The sequence below is a fragment of the Epargyreus clarus genome, unplaced genomic scaffold (genome assembly GCF_041222505.1).
Source record: "Epargyreus clarus isolate Ecla_fem2 unplaced genomic scaffold, WU_Ecla_fem_2.2 ptg000008l, whole genome shotgun sequence".
NCBI classification, from domain to species: Eukaryota; Metazoa; Arthropoda; class Insecta; order Lepidoptera; family Hesperiidae; genus Epargyreus; species Epargyreus clarus.
Window position 1 is genome coordinate 7,629,892 of NW_027332216.1, and position 27,965 is coordinate 7,657,856.

The 27,965-nt window shown below is 36.5% G+C and overlaps 1 protein-coding gene across 1 annotated transcript; it reads left to right on the forward strand.

The window, feature by feature from the left end:
• On the forward strand, nucleotides 1-26,100 carry Taf1 (TATA-box binding protein associated factor 1). The gene is made up of 35 exons (XM_073075862.1): nucleotides 1-311; nucleotides 1,070-1,137; nucleotides 2,867-2,997; nucleotides 3,374-3,488; nucleotides 3,890-4,071; nucleotides 4,620-4,794; nucleotides 5,230-5,403; nucleotides 6,101-6,228; nucleotides 6,698-6,939; nucleotides 7,417-7,576; nucleotides 7,921-8,152; nucleotides 8,544-8,729; nucleotides 9,953-10,125; nucleotides 12,028-12,148; nucleotides 12,559-12,716; nucleotides 13,204-13,399; nucleotides 14,231-14,494; nucleotides 15,350-15,483; nucleotides 15,871-16,039; nucleotides 16,372-16,486; nucleotides 16,882-17,081; nucleotides 17,711-17,795; nucleotides 18,209-18,348; nucleotides 18,858-19,040; nucleotides 19,500-19,736; nucleotides 20,206-20,350; nucleotides 20,611-20,741; nucleotides 21,161-21,323; nucleotides 21,959-22,101; nucleotides 22,692-22,869; nucleotides 23,747-23,800; nucleotides 24,125-24,217; nucleotides 24,590-24,732; nucleotides 25,263-25,370; nucleotides 25,814-26,100. The coding sequence occupies exons 1-35, from the start codon at nucleotides 92-94 to the stop codon at nucleotides 25,886-25,888; spliced, it is 5,421 nt and encodes a 1,806-aa protein (XP_072931963.1). The 5' UTR covers nucleotides 1-91; the 3' UTR covers nucleotides 25,889-26,100.
• The last annotated feature ends 1,865 nt before the right edge of the window (nucleotides 26,101-27,965 follow it).

The following is a 27,965-nucleotide window of genomic DNA, read 5'->3' on the forward strand; positions in this document are numbered from 1 at the left end:
GTGATGTTGAATGTTAGATTGTTGTTTGCATCACTTTTTTAGTTTTCTAGAAGCGTTATAAAACAATAATAAAAGTGAATTTATCGTTAAAATGTGTGACAGCGATGACCCAGGTGACCAGGGCCAGTCTGGCATGGACCTAACTGGTTTCCTATTTGGTAATATTGACGAGAGTGGTCAACTTGAGGATGATGGTCTACTTGATGGTGAGTCCAAGCGGCTCTTGTCGTCTCTCAATCGCTTGGGCCTCGGCTCGATGTTATCAGAAGTTCTTGAAAACGAAGATCTTATAAAGGAAGAGGAAGAGAAAGGTTTGTACTGAGATGTCGTAAATACAATAATATTGTTGAAATGTTACGGGTTTTAGTTTGCTCTGCGGTGCAGATATTAGAAATATTTTTTAGCACACGTTGATTTATATCTTATATTCCTATTTCTTCAACTAAATTACTTAAAAGGTACATTTTGTAGGCTATATTTTTACTATTACATGAACATATTAAACATTAACATATAAATATAAGATACAAAACAACCAAAATACATTAGTATCCCATCTTATGGATGACATATTTCCTAGCGTAAGAAGACTTAAAAGAAGAGTAGTCCAGGACCTACTCTGATGAGATCTTTGAGGGCATGTCACAGGACCTGTTCCTCGCATAAAACCACACGTCCTAAATATTGCTGAATGTCCATAGGGACAGCTTGCAATAGCATCTGGTGAAAAAAAAAAAATACTATATTTGTTTTTTCCACTAGGATTCACTGTATATTAAACGTCGTAAGACAGGCCATAACATAAACAAATCGTTTGAATTTCCTTACTAAGAGTAAATGAATTAGTATTCTGCTCTGATAATTGGTAAGTATTCTGTATTAGATTGTTTCAGTTAGCTTTAGGGGGCCGACCTAATGAATACATCTAGAATATTGCTCTAATTAAATGTTCTGCGTGAATAGATTATCGGATTTTTGTTGACTAAATAAACAAAGTTGTGAACCTATGTATACTTCGAACTGTTTTATTCTTAAACTGAACTATTATATATATTTCTTTAAATTTCAGATTATACGCAGAAGAGTCCATCTGCAGTTGACTTTTTTGATATTGATGACATAGCTGAGGATGAGAAGGTTATTTTTTTACTCTTTTCTCAAATAAATTTGGTCACTATAGTCTTCACAATTTAATAGGTCCATTTTGACACGTGCCATCGCTACGACACTAAGGATGTGCCACACAAATCGATAACCAAAGAAACCGATTTTTACTACAGATCGATTACAACTCCATATCATACTGTATAGATTACTTAACATTTTGTAAACAGAATATTTGTTTAGTATTTATCTAAATTATTTTAAGATTTAATAAAAAAGAGAAATGAAAATAAATTATTTCGTAAATTAAAAAATTAATCATTTTTTGAAGATTAAATAAAGCATGTCCATGCTATCGTAACCTGTATTTATTTTTTTCATTTTAACATTCACTAAGAAACAATGTCTCTATTATGTTATTGTTGTTATGATGAAAAAGCGATAAAAAAATAATTATTGGTAATTTTAAGTTTCGATTATTTGAAAGTTAATCGATTATGGTTTCTTCCGAATGGTTTGAAGCCGCAAGCTGTAGCCGTAAATTGCCGTAAACTGCTAAATAACCCGACTGATATAACATTGCAACAACGCCCTATGATACTTTTTGATGTAGGATAAATTGTTTTCTGGACACATTTTAATTGAAGTAAAATGTGTAATACAATTTATAGATTTTACTAATTATTCTTGTTAATAAATTATTTCGTAATAATATGTTTAGAAGTATTTGACTTTCCAATTACGTGTTATATGTTCATACAAAGTTAGTTCAAAAATTTTATGACATTAGGATGGCATGTGTCAAAATGGGCCTATTAGATTGTGACGACTATAGTTTAGATATAACATAAATATACATTTGCCACTTAACCATTCCCATTTTTTCACAATTTCACATTATTAACTAATTTTTGTTCACTTTTCAAATGTATAATGTTGTTTTATTTTTCTTTGCACCTTTTATTCTGTAATCACATTAAAATGATGTTTGTAATATTTATATCAATTAATTGCAAACAAAGTACTTGCTACCTGTTTCATATTTGTTATTACTCTTTGTTTTTTACTATGCTTAATATCAACATTTTTGTGGGTGATTGATTTTATGGTTCGACATCAACTAACATAACCTCCAATAATTACAGTATACCAAATCCAAAGAATTTTCAATTAAGAATTTATTGTTAATTAAGAATGTACTGTTAATAATTATAATATTAACTTGATGTTTCGTACAAGAATCTTCTTGACTAAATATTTTTATGTCCCCATTTCCTATCCAAGTTTATACTTTCTTTTATTCGACATTAGAATTCTATAAAACTTTAAATTCTATTCTTTGCAAAAAAAAAGGAATAATTTAATTTAATCTATAATTTTATTTTAATGCATTGAACGTCCCACATACATTAAGTGTGTGAAATAGAATGTATAAACCATTCTCTATTATTTTAATTTTGTAAGGTAGTTTTGTCGGTCATCCTCCATAACATCATGCATATAATTAACCATACGACAGTCATTAACATCACTGGCTCATCCATCATACCGTTAAGCAAATCAGCACTTGACTAAAGTATCACGCCTTACTAACATCTAGTTGCACAATATTAACGGCAACTTGTGTTAACACTAGGAGGTAAACAGTAGTGATAAAACGTGCACAGAGCCAACGGACGAACAGACAGCAAATACAGATATAGTTGATGTAAAGGAGGAAGATAAAAATGATGTTGTAGAGCCTGAAAGCGATTGTCCACAGAATGATATGAAAATTGAAAGAGAGGAGAATGATGATGATGAACTCAGTAATGTGCAGGGTAACAATGATGAGGGCTACGAAGGTGATATGGAAGGCGATGGCGGACTCATGCCTCCACCGTCATCTGTTCCGTGAGTATTTTTTTTTTATAAGATTAGCTAGCAAATAAGCTCACAGTCCACATGATGGTAAGTGGTTCTTGCACTCATGGATAACAGTGACAGATTCCATATTGAACTGTTTCTATCTGAAGCTGATCTCAGATGCATTGTCACTCTTAAGGACTATTATGCAGATAGTAAGATACGATAAGATACGATAAGATAGGCTACACGCTTTTACCGAAAGACAAGAATGGCTTCATGGCAGAAATTAGTGTGGTGGCTTCCTGGTTTAACCATGCTGGCTCTACCACCCTTCTAAATCAAATAACATTAAGACCTTCTTTAATTTCAATTAGATTTGCGAGTTGATAGATGTTTATTGTAGGAATCTTATAATTTGCAGCAAACACAAATCGGAAAGACCTAAGAAATTGGAAACACCATTGGCGGCAATGTTGCCATCAAAGTATGCCAATGTTGATGTCACAGAACTGTTTCCTGACTTTAGGCCAGACAAGGTAAGCACATTGATTTTGCTAATACTTCTGATATTTTTTTTACGATTACATGTGTTAGTTGCCATATAAAATAAAATTTATTATTCAATTTGCATTTTAATGCAGAATTTATCTGATTTTCATTTGATTTAAAATTGATAAACTTTCTACATATAAAGTAGTCGTGCAATATGGTAGTCATTATGAAACTTATCACGAAAATCTATATTCAATTCTTATTTATTTAAAACAAATGAAACTAAGTTAAATATTGAGTTTGTACTGATTGCCAGTCATAATCTTATATATGCAACAATATTTTATATTATATGCTATGATGAACTGCTGGACAGTTTCATGAAACATATTATTTACTAATAGTATTTTATCTGTCCTTCAGTAACTCTTTATTTTATTTCCAGGTGCTCCTATTCTCTCGCTTGTTTGGCCCCGGCAAACTGTCCAGCTTACCACAAATCTGGCGTGGTGTGAAGAAGCGGAGACGACGCAAGCGCAGTGGCAGCACCAGTAGTGACACTCCGCCACAGCCACAGGAGTTGCCGGAAGTGCAGTATGCTAGCGATGATGAGGAGAAATTTCTTAAGTGAGTAAAAAATAGAAGGTTCTTTTAGGGTGGCTTGTTGTACTTTGGAAGAATTTTGAGTTATCAGATAAAAGTATTAAAAAAATATGTAGAACTTCATTTGTAATACATTTTTGCTTAATTTAATTGTTCAGTTTGTTAAAACTAGATTAATAATGTATAAAAAATACTAAAATGCGGTTTTATCTCTTATATTTATTCCAAAGAATATCTTGTATTGTAATTTTTTAAGAACTGTTCTTTATATAAAGTAACTAACATCTAAGGGCCCCAAGACAATGTATGTTTTAACAAACTGAAATTTTGAGAATCGTCAGTATTATGTCCAGTAAAGATGGCAATTGGTATGTATATTTAGTAGCTTAAAAGTGTTATCATTTTGCACTTGGCAAATAGTAACACAAAACATCAACCTACATTATAGTAGCAAGCTTAATTTTTTTTAGTAGAAGTAGGCTCATTTTGACCACGTTTTCATAATACTCAGTGTCCATTACATTGATTCTATAATGCTATAGCCAGAGGTTTTAATCCTTTTTACATTACAGGCCAATGGAAGAAAACCAACATTCATCTGGCGATAACAATGCGAATAACTTATCTGGCGACAAGTCCCAGAGGCCTACACCAGCGCACTGGCGTTTCGGCCCCGCCCAGGCGTGGTACGACATGCTCAACGTGCCTGAGAGCGGGGAAGGTTTTGACTATGGCTTCAAACTTAAGGTGAATTAAAGTTTTAGTAGTTGATATGATTCGGTAGTAAATAAGGGTGTTATTGATTCATGTAGTTTTTTTCATGTACCTAGTTTTTTAATGTAGTTTTAAGAATATGCTAGTATCAATGAAAATAAAAAAGAACCGAAATCTTATTGTTAGTGCTTCTATGATTCTTAAAGCTGTTAGATTATTTAATTACTGACCTATTGAAGTTTCGCTCTTGGTCAAAAATCGTTAGATAAAGGTTGTCTTAACACTCCTATCAGTGTGTAGATTTCAAAATTACATGTAATTGTGTAAATTTTTGTAAGTCGATAAAAGTTTCAGTTTCTGTTTCACCTGAAAGTGGGACAGAAAGCCAGGGTTCGGTTTCGATTTCAGCTAAAACGACAGTTCCGGTTGGCTAGATTTTATTACTTATAAAAAAAAAAATACTTATAGGCCCCTTCCCCGGAGCGTGAGGAAAAACCTAAGGAGCCAGAAGTTGAAGCGTCCACTGAAAGGCAAGAGAACGATAGCCCTGATAGCGGCTTCCCAGATGACGCCTTCCTCATGGTGTCGCAGTTGCAATGGGAAGATGACGTCATATGGGATGGGAGTGAGATGAAACATAAGGTTAATAGGTTTTCATTTTTATAAACAGTACATGATTATTTTTTTATAGATGATGTATAAAGCTTACTATCTGTATGATGTAATAATGATATATTTAAATATATAATGGATAATAGTATTGACAGCATTGTCTTCATTGCTCAAAATTATATGTCATCAATACTATTATCACGATCATCAATACATTATAGGCACCTGATCAAGCTAACATTATCTAGTGATATTTAATGTTTAGTAAATTAAACTTCTGTCACCCTTCTTGTAACCTCTAACAAGATATAAGCAACCTCTGGTCTCCTAGAAATCCAGATTGTCTGCTTATTAGAAATAAGTGCAATATACTTTAACTATTACTATAACTATAAAGTTAAGGTAGTAGAACCCTTTGTGGTTCGACTCTGCACCACCGCCACACCTATTTCATTTCTGCCTCATAACAGCAGTATTAAGCACTGATGTGTTCTTGTTTGAAGGGTGTGGTAAGGAAGACATACTTTTCAGAGGCGTTCCAGCTTAGTCCTCAGGGGTAGCGGCGCATCTGTGGTCGACCTTAGGTAGGAATATTCTATCCTATCTGGGGTTGATTACAGATGTCCATGGACGGCAGTAGACACTTACCATTAGGTGGACTGATTGCTCGTTTCCTACTCCTATATTATAAAAAAAAGTTTTTAAATACTTACTAATTTGTTTTCAGGTTCTAGCACGTTTGAATAGTAAGAGCAACGCAGCGGGCTGGGTACCGACGTCAGTGAGCCGTACAGCTCAGCAGTTCTCCCATCCGCGACCACAACCGCCCGCGCCCTTACAGGCTAAACCGGCGACGTGAGTTATGATATTATTTAATCAATCGTTGTTCAGTTTTGTTCTATAATCCTTGGTGTTTTTGAGAAAATAATTCGACATATGAAAGGCAATCTTCACTAAGTGACTTTGCGTAAAAATTGCAGTAGAGTGATTTAAAGCTGAATTAAAAAAAATCTCACCTTGTTAGATTCAAATTATTTTAATGGATATAGAAATATTTTCAATTCAACAATTACGTGATCTTATTTTATTAGGCGCTTAGTAAGGATCGCCTTTCAAGCGTCGATACTGTTAAGTAAATATAAATATGTATATAATCGAACCTATACGTTATAGTTACACCATAGTGCTTCTTAAAGGCAATGTATCTCGCATCGATTTCAAGAAAAACTGCCATTCTATTTAGAATTGGAGGTTTTTTCAGATGTATTGGAATTCTCGTCTCGTATACATCGCAGTGCACTGAATCTAAACATTTTGTTGACAGTTCAGCAACATCCAACAACCAGGCGGGTGGACAATCAGCTGACGGTGAAGACAACACCTGGTACAGCATCTTTCCAGTCGAGAACGAGGAGTTGGTGTACGGCACGTGGGAGGACGACGTTATATGGGATGCTGAGAACATGCCCAAGATACCCAAGCCGAAGATACTGACGTTGGATCCTAATGATGAGAATATTATATTGGGAATTCCGGATGATGTTGATCCGTCTAAGATTACCAGAGGTATTTAATTTGTTATCATTCCATCCATTCGCTCCAATAAGTATTTTAGGGTCAGCGCTGACTGTCGGTAATCTTATACGATAGATAGAATTATAACTTAACAGATAACAGTATGAAAATAGAATTACTCCATCCTTGTTTTTATTGTGCAAATTTAAATTAGAGTTCTACCTTTATACTGCTAAGATGCATTCGTCGCACAAACTACCGTGCCGTCTTAAGCTAAGCTTTTACATACTTACTTTTACATAGGCTCATAGTCACTTTCTGACAAGGGTGGTAAAGAAGGCATACAATATTTTAATTTTCAAAGGTCAAATGACAACAAACGCAAACCACTTCACCCGCTTCTAAAGTGAAGCAGTTCTGCATTGGTGACATAATTTGAGGCGATCATCTTGTCTTTAGGACTGGCAATACATCTGTGATTGGTGTCAGGTTGAATCTGCTCTATATGAATATGGTGTTTTATTTTAGAACGAGGTCCTACACCTAAAGTGAAGATTCCACACCCTCACGTGAAGAAATCGAAGATCTTGCTGGGTAAAGCTGGTGTGATCAACGTTTTACAAGAGGACGCTCCGCCCCCGCCGCCCAAATCACCTGATCGGGATCCCTTTAACATCTCGAATGACGTGTAAGTACTAGCATACTTCTTTGAGAACATAATGGTTTCAGTAACAATTGTTATTAAAGTCAGTAAAACGATTTGATTAAAAATTGTACAAGTCAGAGTCCAACTCCAACACTTGTAACACCATTTTTAGTATGTGTGTGTAGTTTTAGTATTTGTTGTTATAGCGGCCATTGATATACTTAGTAAAGATACAATTAGTGCCTATCCATTACAGATCAACAGATAGAATCCCAGGACAGATATACAGATAAGCCTTCGTAATAGGCCACAAAAGGGCTTAGTATTATAATCTTATTGGCATTAAGTTACATATAATTGTGTAATTTAATTATGTGCACTTTTAGCTTCTACCAACCCAAAACTCAAAACCCGCGGCTGAAGGTCGGTGGAGGTCAGCTGATCCAGCACAGCACACCAGTGGTGGAATTAAGGGCTCCGTTCATACAGACTCACATGGGACCAGCTCGGTTGAGGGCTTTCCACCGCCCAGCGTTGAGGAAACCCTCGGGTCCCCTTGCTCAGCCTGGAGCGCATCCTGTCCAGCCACTGCTCAAGTATATTAAGAAGAAGGCTAAGGTACGTTTCCTTAATATCATCATGTAACTAGACAAGATGTCAAAAATTCCGATTTTTGGTGTATCATTATTAATTTCAAAAATATTATATGGAATTTGTTATGAAAACATGTATAAACTGTCTTTATATATTTTACGAACGAAACAGAATATAACAAAGGCACATACATACATACACACATGCCCGCCGGTACCGATGCATGCCCGCAAGCACCCACAGATGCCAGGAGGCACCCATGCACGCACGCATACATTTCACACTAGCATATGGGGGCACACACACAAAAACGCATGCGCACATACACAAACATTAAAATAGAATAGATACACACATACCTACATACTTTATTAAAGTCTTAAATTATAATATATATTATTTATATTGTGTACAGCAACGCGAAGCCGAGCGTCTAGCGTCGGGTGGTGGTGACGTGTTCTTCATGCGGACACCCGAAGACTTGAGCGGGCGGGATGGTGAACTGATTCTGGTGGAGTTCTGTGAGGAGCACCCGCCGCTCATCAGCCAAGTCGGCATGTGTACGAAGATCAAGAATTATTATAAGCGGACTGCAGTTAAGGTTAGTAAGAAAAATGATGTAAGGGCGTTTGTCCTACTTCACGGGTATGCATCTGCACGTAAGTCTCAAATGTCTGCAAATGTATTAGCTGCATTCTCTTCGCGACCCACGTGCGTATAGCGAGCTTGACAGAAATAGTGTCTATAAAACGATAGGTTAAGGCAAGTGGTATTAAGACTATTAAGCCCGCATGACAGGAAAAAGGACCTAACATCAAAAATTATAAGGATGCTTTGGGGAAATTTATAAACAATATTTGATCACGAAGCGTAGGGTGGTGGTGACGTCTTTTTTATGAGGACCCCTGAAGACCTGAGCGGGCGGGATGGTAACTGATTCTGGTGGAGTTCTGTGAGGAGCACCCGCCGCTCATCAGTCAAGTCGGCATGTGCACGAAGATCAAGTATTATTATAAGCGGACTGCGGTTAAGGTTAGTGTGGGAAATGGTTTCATATCAAGAATTAGTATCGATAAACGAACTGTGGTTAAAGAGTGTGTATAAAACGGTATAAAAACGAAAATTGTAATATAAGCTTATAAAAAAGCTGTAGTTAGATTTATATGTAAAACTATGCCAAACCAAGATTTATTATTTTTTGTATATACAAATATGTTTTTATAATCTCCTACTCGATAGGTTCGGTTAACTTTTTTTTTTTGAAACGTGTTACTATTTCGCGCCAAAAATCTGCCATTTTTTTTTTCGTAACACCTATCTAAGGGCAATCGGGTCATTGAGACAAGTATAATGACGCTTTAACTGTTGTAATTCATCCAGCCATTTGTTAGATCCGATCAAATAAAGAAAAACAAACATACAAGATACGCGCGAAAAACATAACCCTTCCTTGGCAGTCGGGTAATAATATAAAACCAAGAATTATCGCACCACTCGTCGAAGGATGAAGTTCCATCCACATCACCTGGACTCGTGGCGGTTCTCCACGGTTCGGTTTGCATGGACGTTCTTGCCACGAACGTGCGAGATGTGGAATGAACTTCCTTCTGAGGTAATCCCGGAGCGCTATTACATGGGGCTCTTCAAAAAAGGTGCAAAAAGAGCCGGTTCAAAGCCGGCGATGCATTGGCGACTCCTCTGGTGTTGCAAATGTTCATAGGCGACGTTGGCTACTTTCCATGAGGTAGCACGTCTGCTTTAGCATTAGCCTCAAATATAAAAAAGAACAGTATAAATTAATATTAATATATCGTATTCTTGCAGGATACTGGCCCAAAAACATTCAAATATGGCGAGATAGTGTACGCACATACATCTCCCTTCCTTGGGATACTGCCCCCGGGCGCTTCTCAGACAGTCGTCGAGAACAACATGTACAGAGCACCTATCTACGAGCATACATTGCAACCTACTGACTTCCTTATTATCAGGGCTAGGTAAGAATTTGTGGTTTTATGTATATGATGTATCACTTTTATTGCAAATTGTATAATATAATGTGCTATCTCCTAAGATTTTTAAGGGACGAAATAAGATTACAATCTTCAAATAGAATATTATTTTCTTGTGCATATTGACAATAAGTATCAGTTTGTTTAGTCACATGAGAAAAAAAATAAACACATATATATATTTTTTTATAATATAAGAGTAGCAGACGAGCATGCAGTCCACCTGATGGTAAGTGGCTACTGCCGCCCATGGACATCTGTAATCAACCCCGGATAGGATTAGATATTTCTACCTGAGGTCGGCCACATATGCACCGCTACCCCTAAGGACTAAGCTGGAACGCCTCGGAAAAGTCTATCTCTCTTACCACACCCTTCAAATCGGAACACAGCAGCGCCTAACACTGCTGTTATTAGGTAGAAATAGGTGTTGCGGTGGTGCCACCGGAGTCAAACCACAAAGGGTTCTACCACCTTTAAAATATCTATAGTCTGTGGAGAATATGTAGTCACAGTTGCCTGTCATAAGGTCGACCTTGTAGACGCATAATACTACAATGGAGGCAACGTACTTATTTACATTCGCGATATGTTTTTTCAAATTTACGTCTTCGTCAATTACTGCTAGTCCGCTCTGAAGTTGTTGCGCGCAGGTTTAGGTAGCATATACTCCGTAAGGTAAGGGCACACTAACGCAGCTATGTACCCTCGGGCGAGAGCGGGCAGCGGAGTCCCGCTAATATCTACATGTAGGATCTGGAGCCAAGGAAGGTATGTCAGGATTAGGAATTCCCATATTGCAGGGATTAAATAGCCATAAATAATAATCCAAAGGTTTATTTACACACTAATCTTACAGGATAGGACAACACTCAATATATTAACAGGTGTACAAATAGTAAAACAAAGTTAAAATAGTTACGAACAGAATCTTAATTCTACGTTAATATAATGGCAACACTACCACCTGAATAATGACGAACAGAACCTTAGTTCTACGTTCGTATAGTGGCAACACAGCCACCCGAGTAGTGACGAACAGAGCCTTAGCTCTATGTTCGTATAGTGGTTACACAACCACCCGAATAGAGACGAACAAAGCCTTAGCTCTATGTTCGTATAGTGGTTACACAACCACCCGAATGGAGACGAACAGAGCCTCAGCTCTATGTTCGTATAGTGGTTACAGAACCACCCGAATAGCGTATCGCCTTATTCAGGCAATACAGCTAAAGCATAGGGTATCGCGCCAGCGATTCCGCTTATGCAATATACAGTGCTAGACTGTACCAGGTAAACCAACAGTTCTGTTGGGAGCAGAGCTCTTTCATGAGTCTTATCCGAAGATAGACTGCCTGCACCAGCCAGGATGAGCTCTTATATAGGGGTAGACCACGCCCCTAATTCCCGCCAAACAGCTCTGTTCAATGGCGTTCGGAAATACGTCAAGTGTTTACTCGATACAGTTCCAAATTTGAATTATTAAAATTAAATCAAATATTCGTTCAGAAATTATCGCAAAGTTAATACAGTGTTCTTTATTTAAAAACTATAATCTAATTACAATGTTTTGAACAGAAACCCACTTAATATCGAATTATATTCTCAACTGCCTGCGACATACATATCTAATGTATATCTTAATGTAAGTTATTATTTAATTTTAATTTACTCAATTTGTACGCCACCATGTGGCAAATGTGTGATTCTTATATGTCTGTAACCAACATCAAATTGTAACCACATTGCAACAAATAAAGATATTTCATTTCATTTCATTACAATTTGCTATTACGATGCGACTCGTTTCTATATTCGGAGCGGACTAGCAGTTGAGCGCGGACTGTACCACAAATAAGTTGATGTCCCCCATGTTGTCCATTTCAGACAAGCTTACTACATTCGTGATGTCGACGCGTTGTTCGTCGCGGGCCAAGAATGCCCGCTTTACGAGGTGCCTGGCCCTAACTCGAAAAGGGCTAACAATTTTGTTAGAGATTTTCTGCAAGTAAGTGAAATTAAATTGTATTTATGAATTTCTCTGTACGTGCCTGTCCATAAAATTTAACATGTTTTACTATTGTAATAAAGTTGATTTAAAAGGACATTTAAGTTTATACATGCTATTCAAGATAAAAACCACTCTTGGATCCATAAATCAAGGGAAGATCGAAGGGGGGGAGGGGCGGAGGATTCGGAAAAAATAAGAACTCAAATAGCTGTTGAGATTATTTGTTACGTCTTTTTATTTTATGAATTTATTTATATAACCGACAAGCGGTGCGTATTTATAGTTGGTATATAGATTTTGGTTAGAGAGAGCGGTGCTGCATAAAACTTGAAGGTTGGGTTAAAAATATATTAAAACGTCACGTAATTGATGGACGAGCGCTTAAAGGCGTTTTTTTTTATTTTTAGGTTTACATATACAGGCTGTTCTGGAAATCCGTGTACAATCCGCCGCGTATCAAGATGGACGATATAAAGAAGGCGTTCCCGTCGCACTCTGAGAGTTCTATACGTAAACGTTTGAAGCTTTGCGCGGACTTTAAACGGACGGGACATGAATCTAATTGGTGAGTTAATAATGACTTCCGGTTTGTTATTAAATCATAATGATTTAATAACAATGATTTGGTTAGGAACAAAATAATAACATTTAGTGAACTGCCATTTATTTACAAAGGAAGGGCGTAAATTTTAAAATACAAAGTACATATTTACACTGCCGTAAAAGTCGTATTGATATGTTCATATTAACTTTAAAAATAATAGATATAGATAGAGTGCGATATTAAGAGACGGAAAAGGGAGAAAAAGAAATAATTGCTAAATGAAGAAAAATATTTTAAAATAACCGATTAAATTTTCACGTATTTGAAAAAATATATATTCTTATTAATTAATAATAAGGGAAAAGGTTATCTTTATTTCTTTCTAGGTTCTCATAATTGAATACGATATTCGTATTATTGATTAATCCTTGACTTATGATTTGTTGCCTAGGCACATATTGTCGGGTCTAAGCGACCTTTTATCTAAATATTTTTGGTGGGTTTACAGGTGGGTCATGAAGTCAGACTTCCGTCTACCGTCCGAGGAAGAAATCCGCGCGATGGTGTCCCCCGAGCAGTGCTGTGCGTACTTCAGTATGGCGGCCGCGGAGCAACGGTTGAAGGACGCGGGCTACGGAGAGAAGTTCATATTCACACCGCAGGATGATGATGATGAAGAGATGCAACTGAAAATGGATGACGAGGTATAATTAAAGTTGTTAGAACTCTAGTGGTTCGACTCCGGCGGCACCACCACCACACCTATTTCTGTTTAATAACAGCAGTGTTAAACGGTATAATGTTGTGTGACTTATGACGTAAGCCTTACAAGTCACACAACACAATACTTTAACAAAGTATATAAGTATATCTCCCTGGGAGATAGTTAGAGCGAGGTATTTTGACCTCAGGGGTAGTGGTACATCTGTGGTCGACCTCGGGTAGGACTGATCTTATCTGGGGTTGATTACAGATGTCCATGTGCGGAACATCACTTACCATCAGATGGATTGTATGCTAGTCTGCTATTTAAATATTGTAAAAAAATGATCAAACTACATTTCAAACAGTTTAGGTGCTTATAACCTGAAATATTGAAAATCTTTTAGAAATTTATATGTGAATTGAAATATTTTTCGGGAATTTTATAATTTGATTTTTAATGGTTTATTCTATTCTGATTATTTCGATAAAAATAAATTTGAATAGTTAATTACACACATTCAGATTACACACACAAATTACACACACACATTCAGACACACGCATACGCACATGCGCGCACACACACACACGTGCGCTACACACACACGAACATACGCACCGATAGATTTCAAAACACATACGTACCGAGCATTACCATACGTTATTATTAATCTATTGTAAATTTCTCATTTATGTCACAAATGTAATATGTCAATGTAATATGTGTATGAGAAATAAAGATTCCTTAAACCTAATTTCAATCAAGATATGTGTTTATATGGAGCAACACAGGATAATACATAATGAGGCATTTTTATTTTCATTTTTAGGTCAAAGTGGCTCCATGGAACACAACGCGTGCCTACATCCAAGCGATGCGCGGCAAATGTCTACTACAACTGACGGGTCCAGCCGACCCCACTGGTTGCGGGGAAGGGTTCTCCTACGTACGGGTCCCTAATAAACCAACACAACAACCGAATGAGGAACAGCAACCAAAGCGAACTGTGACAGGAACTGATGCTGATCTGAGAAGACTGAGCTTGAATAACGCTAAGGCATTGTTGAGGAAGTTTGGTGTACCTGAGGAGGAGGTGGGTGTTGTTTTAACTATGTTTTGTTGTAAGACTTTGATTGTAAATACTGTTTGGATCATTAGTTGTACACAGTCAATTAGAGAGGGGCTGGAGCATAGTTCGCTATGCTGCGTCATTACGGATTGGTAGGGAGAAGTATGGGTTAGTAATTGAATGAAAACAACCTGCATCGAAAGCTTAATAGGCCTTCCAATGCATGGAGATATGATACTGTTATCATCGTTAATACGAAGCTTGAATATTAACGATATCGCATTTTTATATTAGTACTTTGAAAATAAGTCACTCATTTGATTACTACAGTTCAAACATAGATGCAGTGGGGATGTCAAGTGGGGATGATATCATGGCGACGCTTGAGTTAACAGAGAGCGACATTCTGGTCGGAGACTTCAGCAAGAACAGTTTAATAACGGGAATAGTTATAATACCTCTAATCACTAGTGTGTACCTACTTACGTGTAATTAATATCGTTACTCTGTACCGTATATGTGACTATATTTATACATGACTACCTTCAAGAAGACTTCGATTACAATACATTTCTTAACGTAGCTTATCTTTGCTGAAAAATTGCAATTTACACAAGCTACAGTAGTAGGTTTAAGTTCCGCGCTTGTAAGCTTTACTTACAGTAGAAAATAGCAGAGAATCTTCTTTACGTCCTATTAACAGCTTTACCTTTCACCATTACTACAAAGTCTAATGCCAGTTGAAATCAATTAAAATTATTGTAACTAATTTCCCTTTAAAATATTTTAAAATTACTTGAGTGGGAAAATTTCTTATGAAATAATAATAATCTTTGTAATGTAATGTAATAAAGTCAATATTGTTTGTTTTGTTATTAGATCAAAAAATTATCTCGTTGGGAAGTCATCGACGTGGTGCGAACATTATCCACGGAAAAGGCGAAAGCTGGTGAAGAGGGAATGACGAAGTTCTCTCGTGGAAACAGATTTTCCATCGCGGAACATCAAGAAAGGTACTATAAATTTTGTTGCTTTCCTTTTGAAGTTTTATTTTTGAATAATTTGTTTTTAACGTAATAAATGTAGGCTATTTACAATTTACAACATTAATACATACAAGGTCATACATGCTGATATTACAATATTTATTGTAATTTCGCCAGTTCACACATGTATAGCGCCTTATTAATATGTATTTGTTTATAGCTTACGGTGCAAATTAAATTTGGGAAGGGGAATTTACACTAAGTTTTTAACCACAAGCTTTTAAAAAAATATATTGAAACAGATCATTATAAGTACAAATATTTATTAAGTATCTATTGGATAAGATTATTTTTCTAGTTTTAGCTATAAAAGCTTGTTTTTATTAACTTTAACGTAAATTTATTACCAATTAGGTATAAGGAAGAGTGTCAACGTATATTCGAGTTGCAAAACCGTGTGCTTCAAAGCACCGAAGTGCTCAGTACAGATGAAGCGGAGAGTTCTGTGAGCGAGGAGTCGGACCTTGAGGAAATGGGCAAGAATCTCGAGAACATGCTCGCTAATAAGAAGACTACGGAACAGGTATGTAAAAGCCAAATAAATATAACGTGTGTGAGGACCATCGTGGAGCAGTTGCCACGTTATGTATTTAGTTTCCAGACAGACATAAGTTAATAAAAAAATTGTACTATTTTTAGGTGCATCTTACATTTGTATGTGTTTCATCATGACACTAAATGACATAGGCAATTGTAGTATAAGATAAAAATATAAATATGAAAAATATAAATATGTTACAAGTGGTTGTCAATTATTATGCTTCGGCAATAGTCAATTAGAACACCCCTTGAAATAAATAAATGATTCTAATAAATTCATGTTATATTAATAATATGATCGCAAATATATTTTAGTTGTCACTGGAAAGGGAAGAAGCTGAGAGGGCAGAATTAAGGAAAATGATTCTCGGACAGTCTGAAAAGAAGCCGCAAATTAATCAAAATGACCAACAACAGTCATCAAGTCAAGGTAATATGGCCAAAAAACTTTTGAATATACCTTATAGCATAATATTATAGGATTTTTTACTTCTATAGCTAGGAATTTTAATGGAACTTTTTTTTTTAAATCCAAGTATGAAACTGACACGCAGTCCGCTTGATGTTAAGTATTAACTGCTGCCCATCGACATCTGTTATACCGCGAATAGTATTGGAGTCCTACCGAAGGTTGTTCATATGTGTCGTTACCCCTGAGAACAGTTAAAACATGTTGTGTACTTGACTCTCCTTCAAACCAGAATACAGTAGGGATATTTTCTTCTATAGTATGGTAGACATGTAAATATGTAAACGAATTATAGTACTCGTATTAAGTAATTGTATTTCACTTTGAAAGTTCAGGCTTAACTCTTACGTTTGTAGGTCGAGTCCTCAGAATAGTCCGTACATTCCGTAACCCGTCCGGCCAGAGATACACTAGAGTGGAACTTGTACGGAAAGCGGCTGTAATAGAAGCGTACACAAAGATCCGTACGACCAAAGATGACGCGTTCATACGACAGTTCGCGACCATGGACGAGACTAAGAAAGAAGAGATGAAGCGGGAAAAGAGAAGGATTCAGGTTTAAATTTGAAATTGATTTTTTGTCGCATGTCGCAGCGCCATCTGGCGGAGTTGATCTAACACGTAAATGTAAGATGGCCTTGACAGCCTAAAATCGACACAATTGCTATCTGAAGGTGGTAGAACCCTTTGTGGTTCGACTCCGGCGGCACCACCGCCACACCTATTTCTACCTAATAACAGCAGTGTTAGGCGCTGCTGTGTTCCGGTTTGAAGGGTGTGGTAAGGGAGACAGACTTTTCCGAGGCGTTCCAGCTTAGTCCTTAGGGGTAGCGGCGCATCGGTGGCCGACCTCAGGTAGGAATATCTAATCCTATCTGGGGTTGATTACAGATGTCCATGGGCGGCAGTAGCCACTTACCATCAGGTGGACTGCATGCTCGTCTGCTACTCTTATATTATAAAAAAAAAAAAAAAAAAAAAAATATTCTATAGTAATATTTACCTATCATATTTTATGTGTAATATGACTGTACTTCATGTCTTTTAATGCATTTCTATGATTTTGGTCTTTGTTTACTAAATCAATCTACTATAACCATCGTTATACTCTACACTAAATGCAAATGAATAATTTTTAGATGATAATCTCAAATCTTAGACTTCAACATAAGTATATATTTACAGGAACAACTTCGGCGTATCAGGAGAAATCAAGAGAGAGAAAGACTGGCGGGGAATGTTACAGTACCCGCAACCTTTTCTAATGACAGTAAGGATCATTCCTCCTTCCTTCATTTCATTCCTTCATAACAACAAAACAAAATTATTAAAGTCGTGTATTGTCATCAATTCTTGACAATTGCTCAAAAGTTTGAATTTAACTGACCGTTCAAAATAGGTAAAAATCGAGTTCAAAGATTGCGTTACATACATATAGTCCACGCCACACTGCTAGTCCGCTCTGAATATAGAAATAAATCGCGCCGCCATAGCAAATTATATGACTACACCTGCTCGCAACAACTTCCGAGCGGACTAGCAGTTTGGCGCGGACTATACATACCTACATACGGATCAAACTAATAAACTCGTAGTAATAACGATTTTTTTCTTAAGTCACTAAACTTCTAATACATTTATTCATGAGTTTCATTAGCATATACATTTATTTTTATATTCTAGGTATGATGTCATCGTCAATGGACCTCGGATCACCGTCGCCAGGGCTCATTCCGTTGGGTCAAATTAAGCAGGAACCGGGAGAATCTATGTCTGCGTCTTCTAGAAGGCGTGCTAAGCTGAAGCCGGATCTGAAATTGAAGGTAAGTAATAAAAAATAATTCAAATATAGAATATATTTTTTTGCCTGTATCCCTAATAAAGATCCTACACATCCCATAATAAATATAAAAACCCTAAGGATTTTTTTAAATCTCTAGTAGGCATCCAGGATGCTTTTTTTTGATAAAAATCTATACTGGAGTGGTATCGTGTGAAATGCCTATCAAAATTAGTGCCCAGTTAATTATTGGTGTGTTTAAATATTGTATACAAAATATTGTGATTGTGTCCGCTAGTGCCCGTGTTTGACATATGCAATGACTGTCTATGTAAACGGGGCCTTAAACGCCAAACGAACAAAATTTATCGCAACAACACATTTCATAGATTGTTTGATTCTGACACCTTTGTTTAACAACTGTGGAGGCCCCTCAGGATCGGGGCCCGGGGCGGACCGCCCCTTTCCCATTAAGCCGCTAGAGTAACGAAACTTCAGTTAATTCAAAATTACACGTATACACATCAATTTTCAAAACATTATTTTTTACAGTGCGGTGCATGCGGTCAAGTGGGGCACATGCGTACGAACAAGGCGTGTCCGTTGTACTGCGGGTCCATGGGCGGCCCGTGCTCGCCGCCCGAGGCCGACGCGGAGCCCTCCATGGAGCCCGACGATGAGTCGCTCACATACGTTGATGGCACCAAACTCACTGTGCCCACTAAGATTGTCAAGGTAAGAAATTAAAATTAATATAAAGATTAGCTCCGTGTATGGATGAGAGATACAATTCGTATTGAGTTTCTAGACGGTGTAATATGTTTGTTAATCAATATGTTATGTGGAAAAAAGGTTGCGGAAAGTATTTTAAAAACGAGTATTTGAGTCTTAACTTATCTCTTTGGTTTTCTATATTCAAAGGGTTGAATATCCCTTCTTTCTAGGCACAATGTAAATCAAAAATAATATAAAAGTTGCTGTTATTTTTAAAGAAATATTTATTGTTTTGCTTACTATACATTTTATAATCTTGCTGAACGAGTAAATATTTCGCATTGCGACGGTTCATTAAGCAAAAACATAAATTAACATACTTACTAAAACGAATGTTTTTTTAACCATATAAACATTAAATAAAAACCAAAACTAATAAAATCAATAATAAAATTAATAAAATCAAAACTTCTATTCCAGCAGTCAGCAGAAGAGTTAAAGCGTCGCAACAGTCGCCGCGACTCGCGTACAGGCGGTCCGGGCGGTCGGTCGAGGCGTCGTGGTACCGCGAGTGAATGTGATTATCTCGTACGAAGACCGGCAGAACGACGTCGCACTGATCCATTGGTTACACTCACGTCGCTGCTGGAAGATGTGCTTAACCACATGCGTCACTTGCCCGATGTACAGCCCTTCCTCTTCCCTGTCAACCCCAAGGTGAGTGAGTTATTAGTTATTACTAATTAGAATATAGGTAATCAAAGATGTCGATCGCGGCATGTTAAGTAAGTGCGACGGTCAGTAAGGTGTCATACTGACCCGCTGGTCACACTCACGTCGCTGCTGGAAGATGTGGCTGCTTAACCATATGCGTCATTTACCCGATGTAATAACCCTTCCTCTTCCCTGTTAATACCAAGGTGAGTGTGTGTTGTATTAACTTGGGTTATATCACACCTTGGTATGGGTCAACATGAATGTCGATCGCGACGTCGTGGTACCACGAGTGAATGTGATTACCTTGTACGAAGACCGGAAGAACGGCGTCGTACTGACCTATTGGTCACACTCACATCGCTGCTGGAAGATGTGCTGAATCATATGCGTCACTTACCTGATGTACAGCCCTTCCTCTTCAGATTTAGTTATTATTGACTTTCTTATTATATTTGTCTTGTTTCTGCAGCTTGTGGCTGACTACTACCGAATCGTATCGCGGCCTATGGACCTTCAAACGATCAGGGATCATCTAAGACAGAAGCACTATCAAAGTCGAGAAGAGTTCCTAGCTGACGTCAATCAGATTGTCGAGAATTCGTCTTTGTACAATGGTTTGTATTGTGGTTGCGAAATGTACTACAGTTTTAAAATTTTAAGCAGGAAGCATTGTTTTCAAAAAAGAAAAAGATAAGAAAAAATATAATTATTAAAATTCAGAAGTAACAATGATTATTATGATTTGAAATATAAATAATAATTAATCAATTAAAATAGTAATAGTTGAAATCAGCACTCGCTGACCCGACTCGATTCTATAATCAGAGAGGACTAGAAGTTTGGCGCGGACTTTACATTGTTACGCTTTTGACAGGACCAACAAGCAGTTTGACAGTGGCGGCGCAACGGATGATGCAACGGTGTTTCGAGAAGCTCGCCGAGAAGGAGGAACAGTTTATGAAGCTGGAAAAGCAGATCAATCCTCTCCTTGACGATAATGACCAGGTACACATTTAATTTATTAGTAGCCTAATGATATATTCCTTTATAATGTCTCCTCGTAATGTCCGGGTTCAAATCGAAGGCTCTAAATTTTGAAGTCATGCTTTTAATATACTTTTTATCACTTGTTATAATGGCGAATTAATAAATATATGCCTAAGTTTTCTATGAAGTTAGAAAAAGTGTACGAAGTCTACCAGCGCGTATTCAACCTTTAAATTCTAGTAAAAAACTGATAACCAGCATTGGAACGAAAAAAAGATAGAAACTCTCGAATTCAGAACATAAAACTTTATCAATAAGGGCAGAGCTATCTGCAAAAATATTGGAAAACCCCGTAGAGAATGATGGGCTACCATATAAATTACTCTTGAGTACACGTACACGACGTAAATGTTAAAATACTGTGATGCTTTTTGCAGGTGGCATTGTCGTTCATCTTCGAAAACTTACTGACGACCAAGCTGAAGGTGATGCCGGAAGCGTGGCCGTTCTTGAAGCCTGTCAACAAGAAACAAGTGAAAGATTACTACACTGTCATCAAGAAACCCATTGACTTGGAGGCGATCGGCAAAAAGATTCAAGGTACAGTTGTCGGGAAATTTATAGATACTAGGAGATTGTATGGGTTGTAAAGTTCGGGAGAATTTTGTGACCACTTTAAATATAATACGAGCATTAAATATATTATAAAACACGGTCTAATTATAATTATATTACTTATAATTCTTACTTATTACGTTTTATTATAACTGTAAAATAATATTGTAAAACAAGGTTAAACTATGAATAACAAGGTAAAACATATATTATATCGTATCATATCATCTTGAAAAAATATATTTAAAATTACTTTCTTGGTAAACTTGCGACACTGGTCTCCTTTAATAATGTGTTCAAAAAGGGTTTTATTTTTTATAATACGGGAGTAGCAGACGAGCATGCAGTCCACCTGACGGTAAGTGGCTACTACCGCCCATGGAGAACTGTAATCAACCTCAGATACGATTAGATTTTCCTACCTGAGGTCGGCCACAGATGCGCCGCTACCCCTGAGGACTAAGCTGGAACGCCTCGGAAAAGTATGTCTCCCTTCAAACCAGAACACGTTTAACAACGTTGTTATGTGACAGAAGAAAAAACTGTATTAATAACTATATAATTATTATGCATAATATTGTGGAATAACGAGCCTAAACTAATATTCATCTTTATTACAGCCCACAAATACCACAGCCGCGAGGAGTTCCTGCGCGATATCCAGCTGTTAGTGGACAACTGCCGCGCGTACAACGGGCCCGTCTCGCAGTTCACGCGACAGGCCGAGGCAGTGCTTAAAGTTACGCAGGAGTCGCTGGAACAGGTAATGTTTTTTATGTACTGGATGCTGGTTTATATTTCACTGTTGGGACTCGTGCTCAATGCATGTTTATGCAGGCAATTTAGAAGTTAGGTAGCCCAACTGAGTTACGCAGTAACTAAAGCCTGGAAATCTTAATTCGTTTGAACAAAACATAAATCTACTTAAGGTCAAAAAACAGCTTTATCGCATCAAATTAGTAAATTCCTCTTAACTACCTAAAGTATACTACCTAAAGTATATTCATTCATGCAATACAGTAAAGAGAACAAATAGGAGCATTTTTTCTGGGTCAGAACATCAATCATAGCAAAAAGTACAAGCAAAATCACATTTTACCTTCTCGATAGCGCTTTGGAAGTCACGCAACAGATCCTTCCTGGTAAGCAGCCCTGCCTTCCGTCGCTCGCCGTGCAAGGCCCAGCGCAGGCTGTTGAGACGTCTCTGCAAAACAGAAACAAATAATTATTCATACATTACTTAATACACCTATAAGATACTATACCTTACCATATATTTCGTTAAAAATATACCACCAAACAAATGAAATAAAATGTAAAAACAAAAATGTTTAACAAAACTTTAATTCCCAGTTCGACGAGCACGTGAGCCAGCTAGAGGCGAACATAGCCAGAGTCCAACAGAAGATGCTGGAAGAGGCGGCGGAGCATTCAGACTTGGATGATGACCTGCAACCCCAGAATGATGAGAAACGAGGTCGTGGCAGACCGAGAAAACATAAGCCGTCCACTTCTACTGGTGATGGTATGCGCTGTATGATTTTAGTTTAATACGCGATAATAGTAGTATTATATATATCTAAATATATATATAACTCAAAGGTAACTGACTGACATAGTGATCTATCAACGCACAGACCAAACCACTGGACGGATCGGGCTGAAATTTGGCATGCAGGTAGATGTTATGACGTAGGCATCCGCTAAGAAAGGATTTTGATCAATTCTACCCCCAGGGGGATATAATAGGGGATGAACGTTTGTATAAATCTTCTTAGTTAATAATATCACTTCGTAACGCGAGCGAAGCCGCGGGCAAAAGCTCGTCTTATATATAAAATTCTCGTGTCACATTGTTAGTTACCGTACTCCTCCGAATCGGCTTTATCGATTTTCACCAAATTTTATATACATATTCAGTAGGTCTGAGAATCGGCTACTATCTACTTTTCATACCCCTAAGTGATGAGGGTTGTTCACCCTTAATATTTTTTTATTTATATGGCAACACAACGTTTGCCGGGTCAGCTAGTAGTATATAATAGTAGTATTATCGCTTATCCAAAAGTATTACAAAAAAGTTAAAAATATTGATTACAATACGAGGTGTTAACCTACATATTATCTGTTTACTTAAATACTTCTAATTGTTATATGTTTAAAATTCAATTTGCAAATAAACTAATGTAATGTGAAACAATATTGTTCAGTAAAAAGGTTCGTGGGTTGGCTTTAAGGGCGAAAGAAAACACCGCGAGGAAAGTTATATTTCGTTAAAGTTCAATGTAATGTTTTTAATTGTGTGTGTGCTATGGCCTAAGCGGTTTTCATTCTGATCCAAGACCAGCGGGTCAATAATATTGGTTGACCTTATTATAATACTATACTGACACTCTATGTTGTCACAGGTCCACACCGGAAGCGAGGACGACCGCGAAAAGACGAAAACAGCTTGGTTGATGGTAAGATTTAGCAATTACTTTGATTGAAGGCTCATAACAGTAGTGTTAAGTGCTGCTGTGTTCTGGTTTGAAGGGTTTTGTAAGGGAGACTTTTCCGAGGCGTTCCAGCTTAGTCCTCAGGGGTTAGCGGCGCATCGGTGACCGACCTCAGATAGGCAACCATATTTGGGATTGATTACAGATATCCATTGGCGGCAGTAGCCACTTACCATCAGGTGGACTGTATACTGGTCTGCTACTCCTATATTATAAAAAAACTTATTTCCTTGCAAAATAGAAGTTCGTCAACATACTAATGTTGTTTTTTTCTTATGTTTTTTGCAGATCTACAATACTCTGATAGTGGTAGCTCGGGATTGGAAGAGGTTGAACAGAAAGATGCCATCGAGACCATGGTGCAACTAAATCCGGGACCAGGTATTTACTCATTATTACTGAAGTAATTTACTGGCCAAATTAATGAAATATAACAAAAATGATGTATGAAATTTAACAAAAGCATTTATTTTTAGTATAGTCTGTCAAAATGAGTAAACAGTATTTTATCATAATGATTACGTACAAGAATACCTTATAGCGCCGAATTAACCCATTCACCGATTAACAAACGGACATAACTTGTTTTTTAAGATATATTTGTCTCATTTCAATTTCTAAAAATATTTAAAAAAATGTTATACATATTTTTCATGTCATGCCTTAACAACGCTAGCGTGCATTTAAAAATCGTTTAGACATTAGAGTAGTATTTAAAAAAAATCATACTTAACAATTTTATTTTATTCACAGACGACGACATGCCAGGCGATTCGACTTTCGACACATCGGAGTTCCTGATAAAACGCGAGATCCCCGACGAGCCGCCGCAAGCGTCCGACGAACTTGTCGATCTCGACCAACACACGGATTACACGTACCCGCCAGTTGTCAAGGTAATTCGACGTTACGACGAATTAAAATGAATTCATTATTTTGCATCTGTCATGATTTACTTATACGATTTATTTTATCCTTAAGCAAATTATGAACTAATGAGTTTTGATATAAATTTAATTAATTATTTTGCATATCTATCTGATTTATTTCTACGATTCTATTCCTTAACTTATGCAAATTATGCAAATGAATTTGTGACCTCAGCATAGAGAGCTATCGTCTATTATTATCATAGCTGCTCCAAATCATTGGGAATCAACATTAAATAAACATCTATTTTTCGTAAAATATCTTTTACGAAAAGATAATCTTTTCGTAGATCTTATCTCTTCGTAATGAAGATATTTACCTATATTTTTTGAGATAACACTTAGTCGAGGTGAAGACGCGAATATTTTGTCTGAAACTCGCAATTTAACATCATTTTCTGCCATAGGTGACGTTATATTTTGCTTATGCGTACAGACATTTAAAAGTATCATTTTCATTTGAAGATAATTTTGACACCTCATTGTTTTTATTTTAGGAGGAGCCTATAGAACCCGACATGAATATGGATCCGCCGATGATGGACAGAATGCCATTGCCTGGAGAAACTCCGACCTTCAAGGAAGAGCCGATGGAGAATTGGCAGGTATGCAATCTAAAACTATTCATTACTGATTTTATAATTGCCACAAAAATAGTTTTGGACAACGTATTTATTTTATAAGTTTCATTTTATTATTATTTATTTTTAATTTTAATGTTTTGGGTTATGTTTACTTTAATTTTTTGTCTTTTCTTTATATTAGTGTAATTGAGACAGTTAAAGGCGACATTCAATACATTTTTTTAGACTGTGAACGGCATTTGTTCTTGAGTTGTATGTAAAGTATAGATATGTATGTATGTGTCTTATTATACCCTTCAGAACGGCTTAACGTTTTTTGCGTATGAGGTGTTTTGGATTCGTCTAAATTGAGGGAATGACTGTCTATATTCTTAAGCAGTCAGGTGTTGGTTTATTATAATGATTGCTAGATTATAATTATATTATGCACTCATATAATCAATCGCTAACTTCTTGTTTCTCAGCCGGAACCCGCTATACAAGACGATTTACAAGTCACGGATAGTGAAGAGGAAGCAGAGGATGGCCTTTGGTTTTAACATTTTTATTTTTTTTTCTCAATAATTATAAGTAATACTGAAAAAAGTGAATAATTATTATTAAGCTACGATTATCAGATATAATAAAGGTATAATAATATTTAAAGTTGTATTTTTATTATCAAAAATTGTTATTATTTGTCCAAAATATTTCTTACTTGTAATAGTTATATGTATAAGTGAAAACAAATTAAAGTTTCTATTGAATTTAACATTGTTTTTCATTATTATCTCAACACACGAATCATATGAAATAATGAAGCTTAACCGCAAGGTATTTGTGCGATAGCGATACACTAGTTAAAAACTCTACATCTAACCAGGAGGTCCAAGGTTTGAATCCTAAGCAACGTAACTCATTTTTTAAAAGTTATCTGCGTAATAGAAATTAATGATCACTTGTTAACGATGAAGGAAATATATTGTTGAATCCTCTATGGGTGAGGGTTATAAAAAAATGTTCTCAAAGGTATGCGAAATTGACCCACTTGCCCAGCGTGGTGGACCATAGCCTAAGCTCTCTTCATTCTGAAAGAAGACTCGTCCATCATTGCAGCATGTGTGACATTGCCAACTTTTTTTTATAATATATGAGTAGCAGATAATATAAGTGGCTACTGCCGCCCATGGACATCTGTAATCAACCCCAGATAGGATTAGGTATTCCTACCTGAGGTCGGCCACAATGCGCCGCTACCCCTGAGGATTAAGCTGGAACGCCTCGGAAAAGTATGTGTCCCTTACCACACCTTTCAAACCAGAACACATCAGCGCTTAACACTGCTATTATTAGGCAGAAATAGTTGTGGCGGTGGTGCCGCCGGAGTCGAACCACAAAGGGTTCTACCACCTTCAAAACTACAAGCATTATTGTTTACTAGACTATTAAACATTGCCAATATTAATAATTTGTTACCGACAGCACTCAGCGGTGACGCTTACTCTATTAGGGCCCATTACTCTATTAGGGCCCATTAAGCTGGCTAATGTAATTTGGCTACATGTGCCTACAGAAAATGAGTATTTAGTTATGAATCCGATTAACAAACACAATGGTGTAAAATTGCCTTTTAAATGTTATAAAATTATAGAAACTAGTAAAGTACTTTTTGAAAATATCATATTTTTTATGGTAAATGTAATTATGGTAAGGTAATTGCACACACTACGTTAAAAATTGTGAACATTTTCTATTAACATACGTACTCGTGTAATTTCCGTTATTTTTTGTTACAGCCGCATTGTTTAATAGCTCGTAACATAAATTGTTTATAGACATATTCGCACATGTCATATATTACGGATTTTAAAATTTATTTAAAAACCGACATTTCCCAGGCCGTTGTAGCCGTTATCGGCCCATGATGTAGAGTAACGATCTCATATTTCATAAAAACGACACAACATTGGCCGTTGAAAGAAGGATTCGTAACAAAAACATGTCGTACTAATATTTTATACGATATGGCCTGGCCGAAAAATATACTGGAACCTTGTACAATGTTTACAGTTATTTGTTCTAAAAGTGGCATATTTTTATGTGAATTCCACATGTAGTCAATATTATGTTGTTGAGGAGGTTTAGGCTATGGGCTATCACGCCGTTTAAGTTCGGATTAGTAGACTTTACGAATCTTTGAAAACTTTAAAATAACTTTTATGTCTCTCTATGTCCTACAATCAGCCAACCAACCAACCAACCAGTATAAAGAATTTCGACATAATAAAAAGCTTGAACTTCAACTCTGATCACAGGATGATTAGATGTGAGCTGTTATTGACTTCAAAGCCACCAAGAAGAAAAATAAAATCTATTGCCTATACTAGAGTCACACTGAATATCTCAGATAACGACGCCAGACATTGGGAAAATAAATTTATTGAAACGATTAATACACATACAGGGGTACAAAATCAATACGATAACCTAGAAAAGGAGTTACAAAATTTTTCAAAACAACTACCTCGAAAGAACAAACATACAAATAAATATATAAATGACGAAACAAAAAGTCTACTACAGCAAAGGAAAAAATTATATAAGGAAAAGAGAACGAATGAAGTAAAACTCGAATTA

Coding starts and splice junctions, on each gene's coding strand:
- Taf1 (XM_073075862.1), top strand. CDS start 92: ATGTGTGACAGCGATGACCCAGGTGACCAGGGCCAGTCTGGCATGGAC. Junction 1,138..2,866: donor ACATAGCTGAGGATGAGAAG/GTTATTTTTTTA, acceptor GATTGTCCACAG/AATGATATGAAAATTGAAAG. Junction 24,218..24,589: donor GCAACTAAATCCGGGACCAG/GTATTTACTCAT, acceptor TTTTATTCACAG/ACGACGACATGCCAGGCGAT.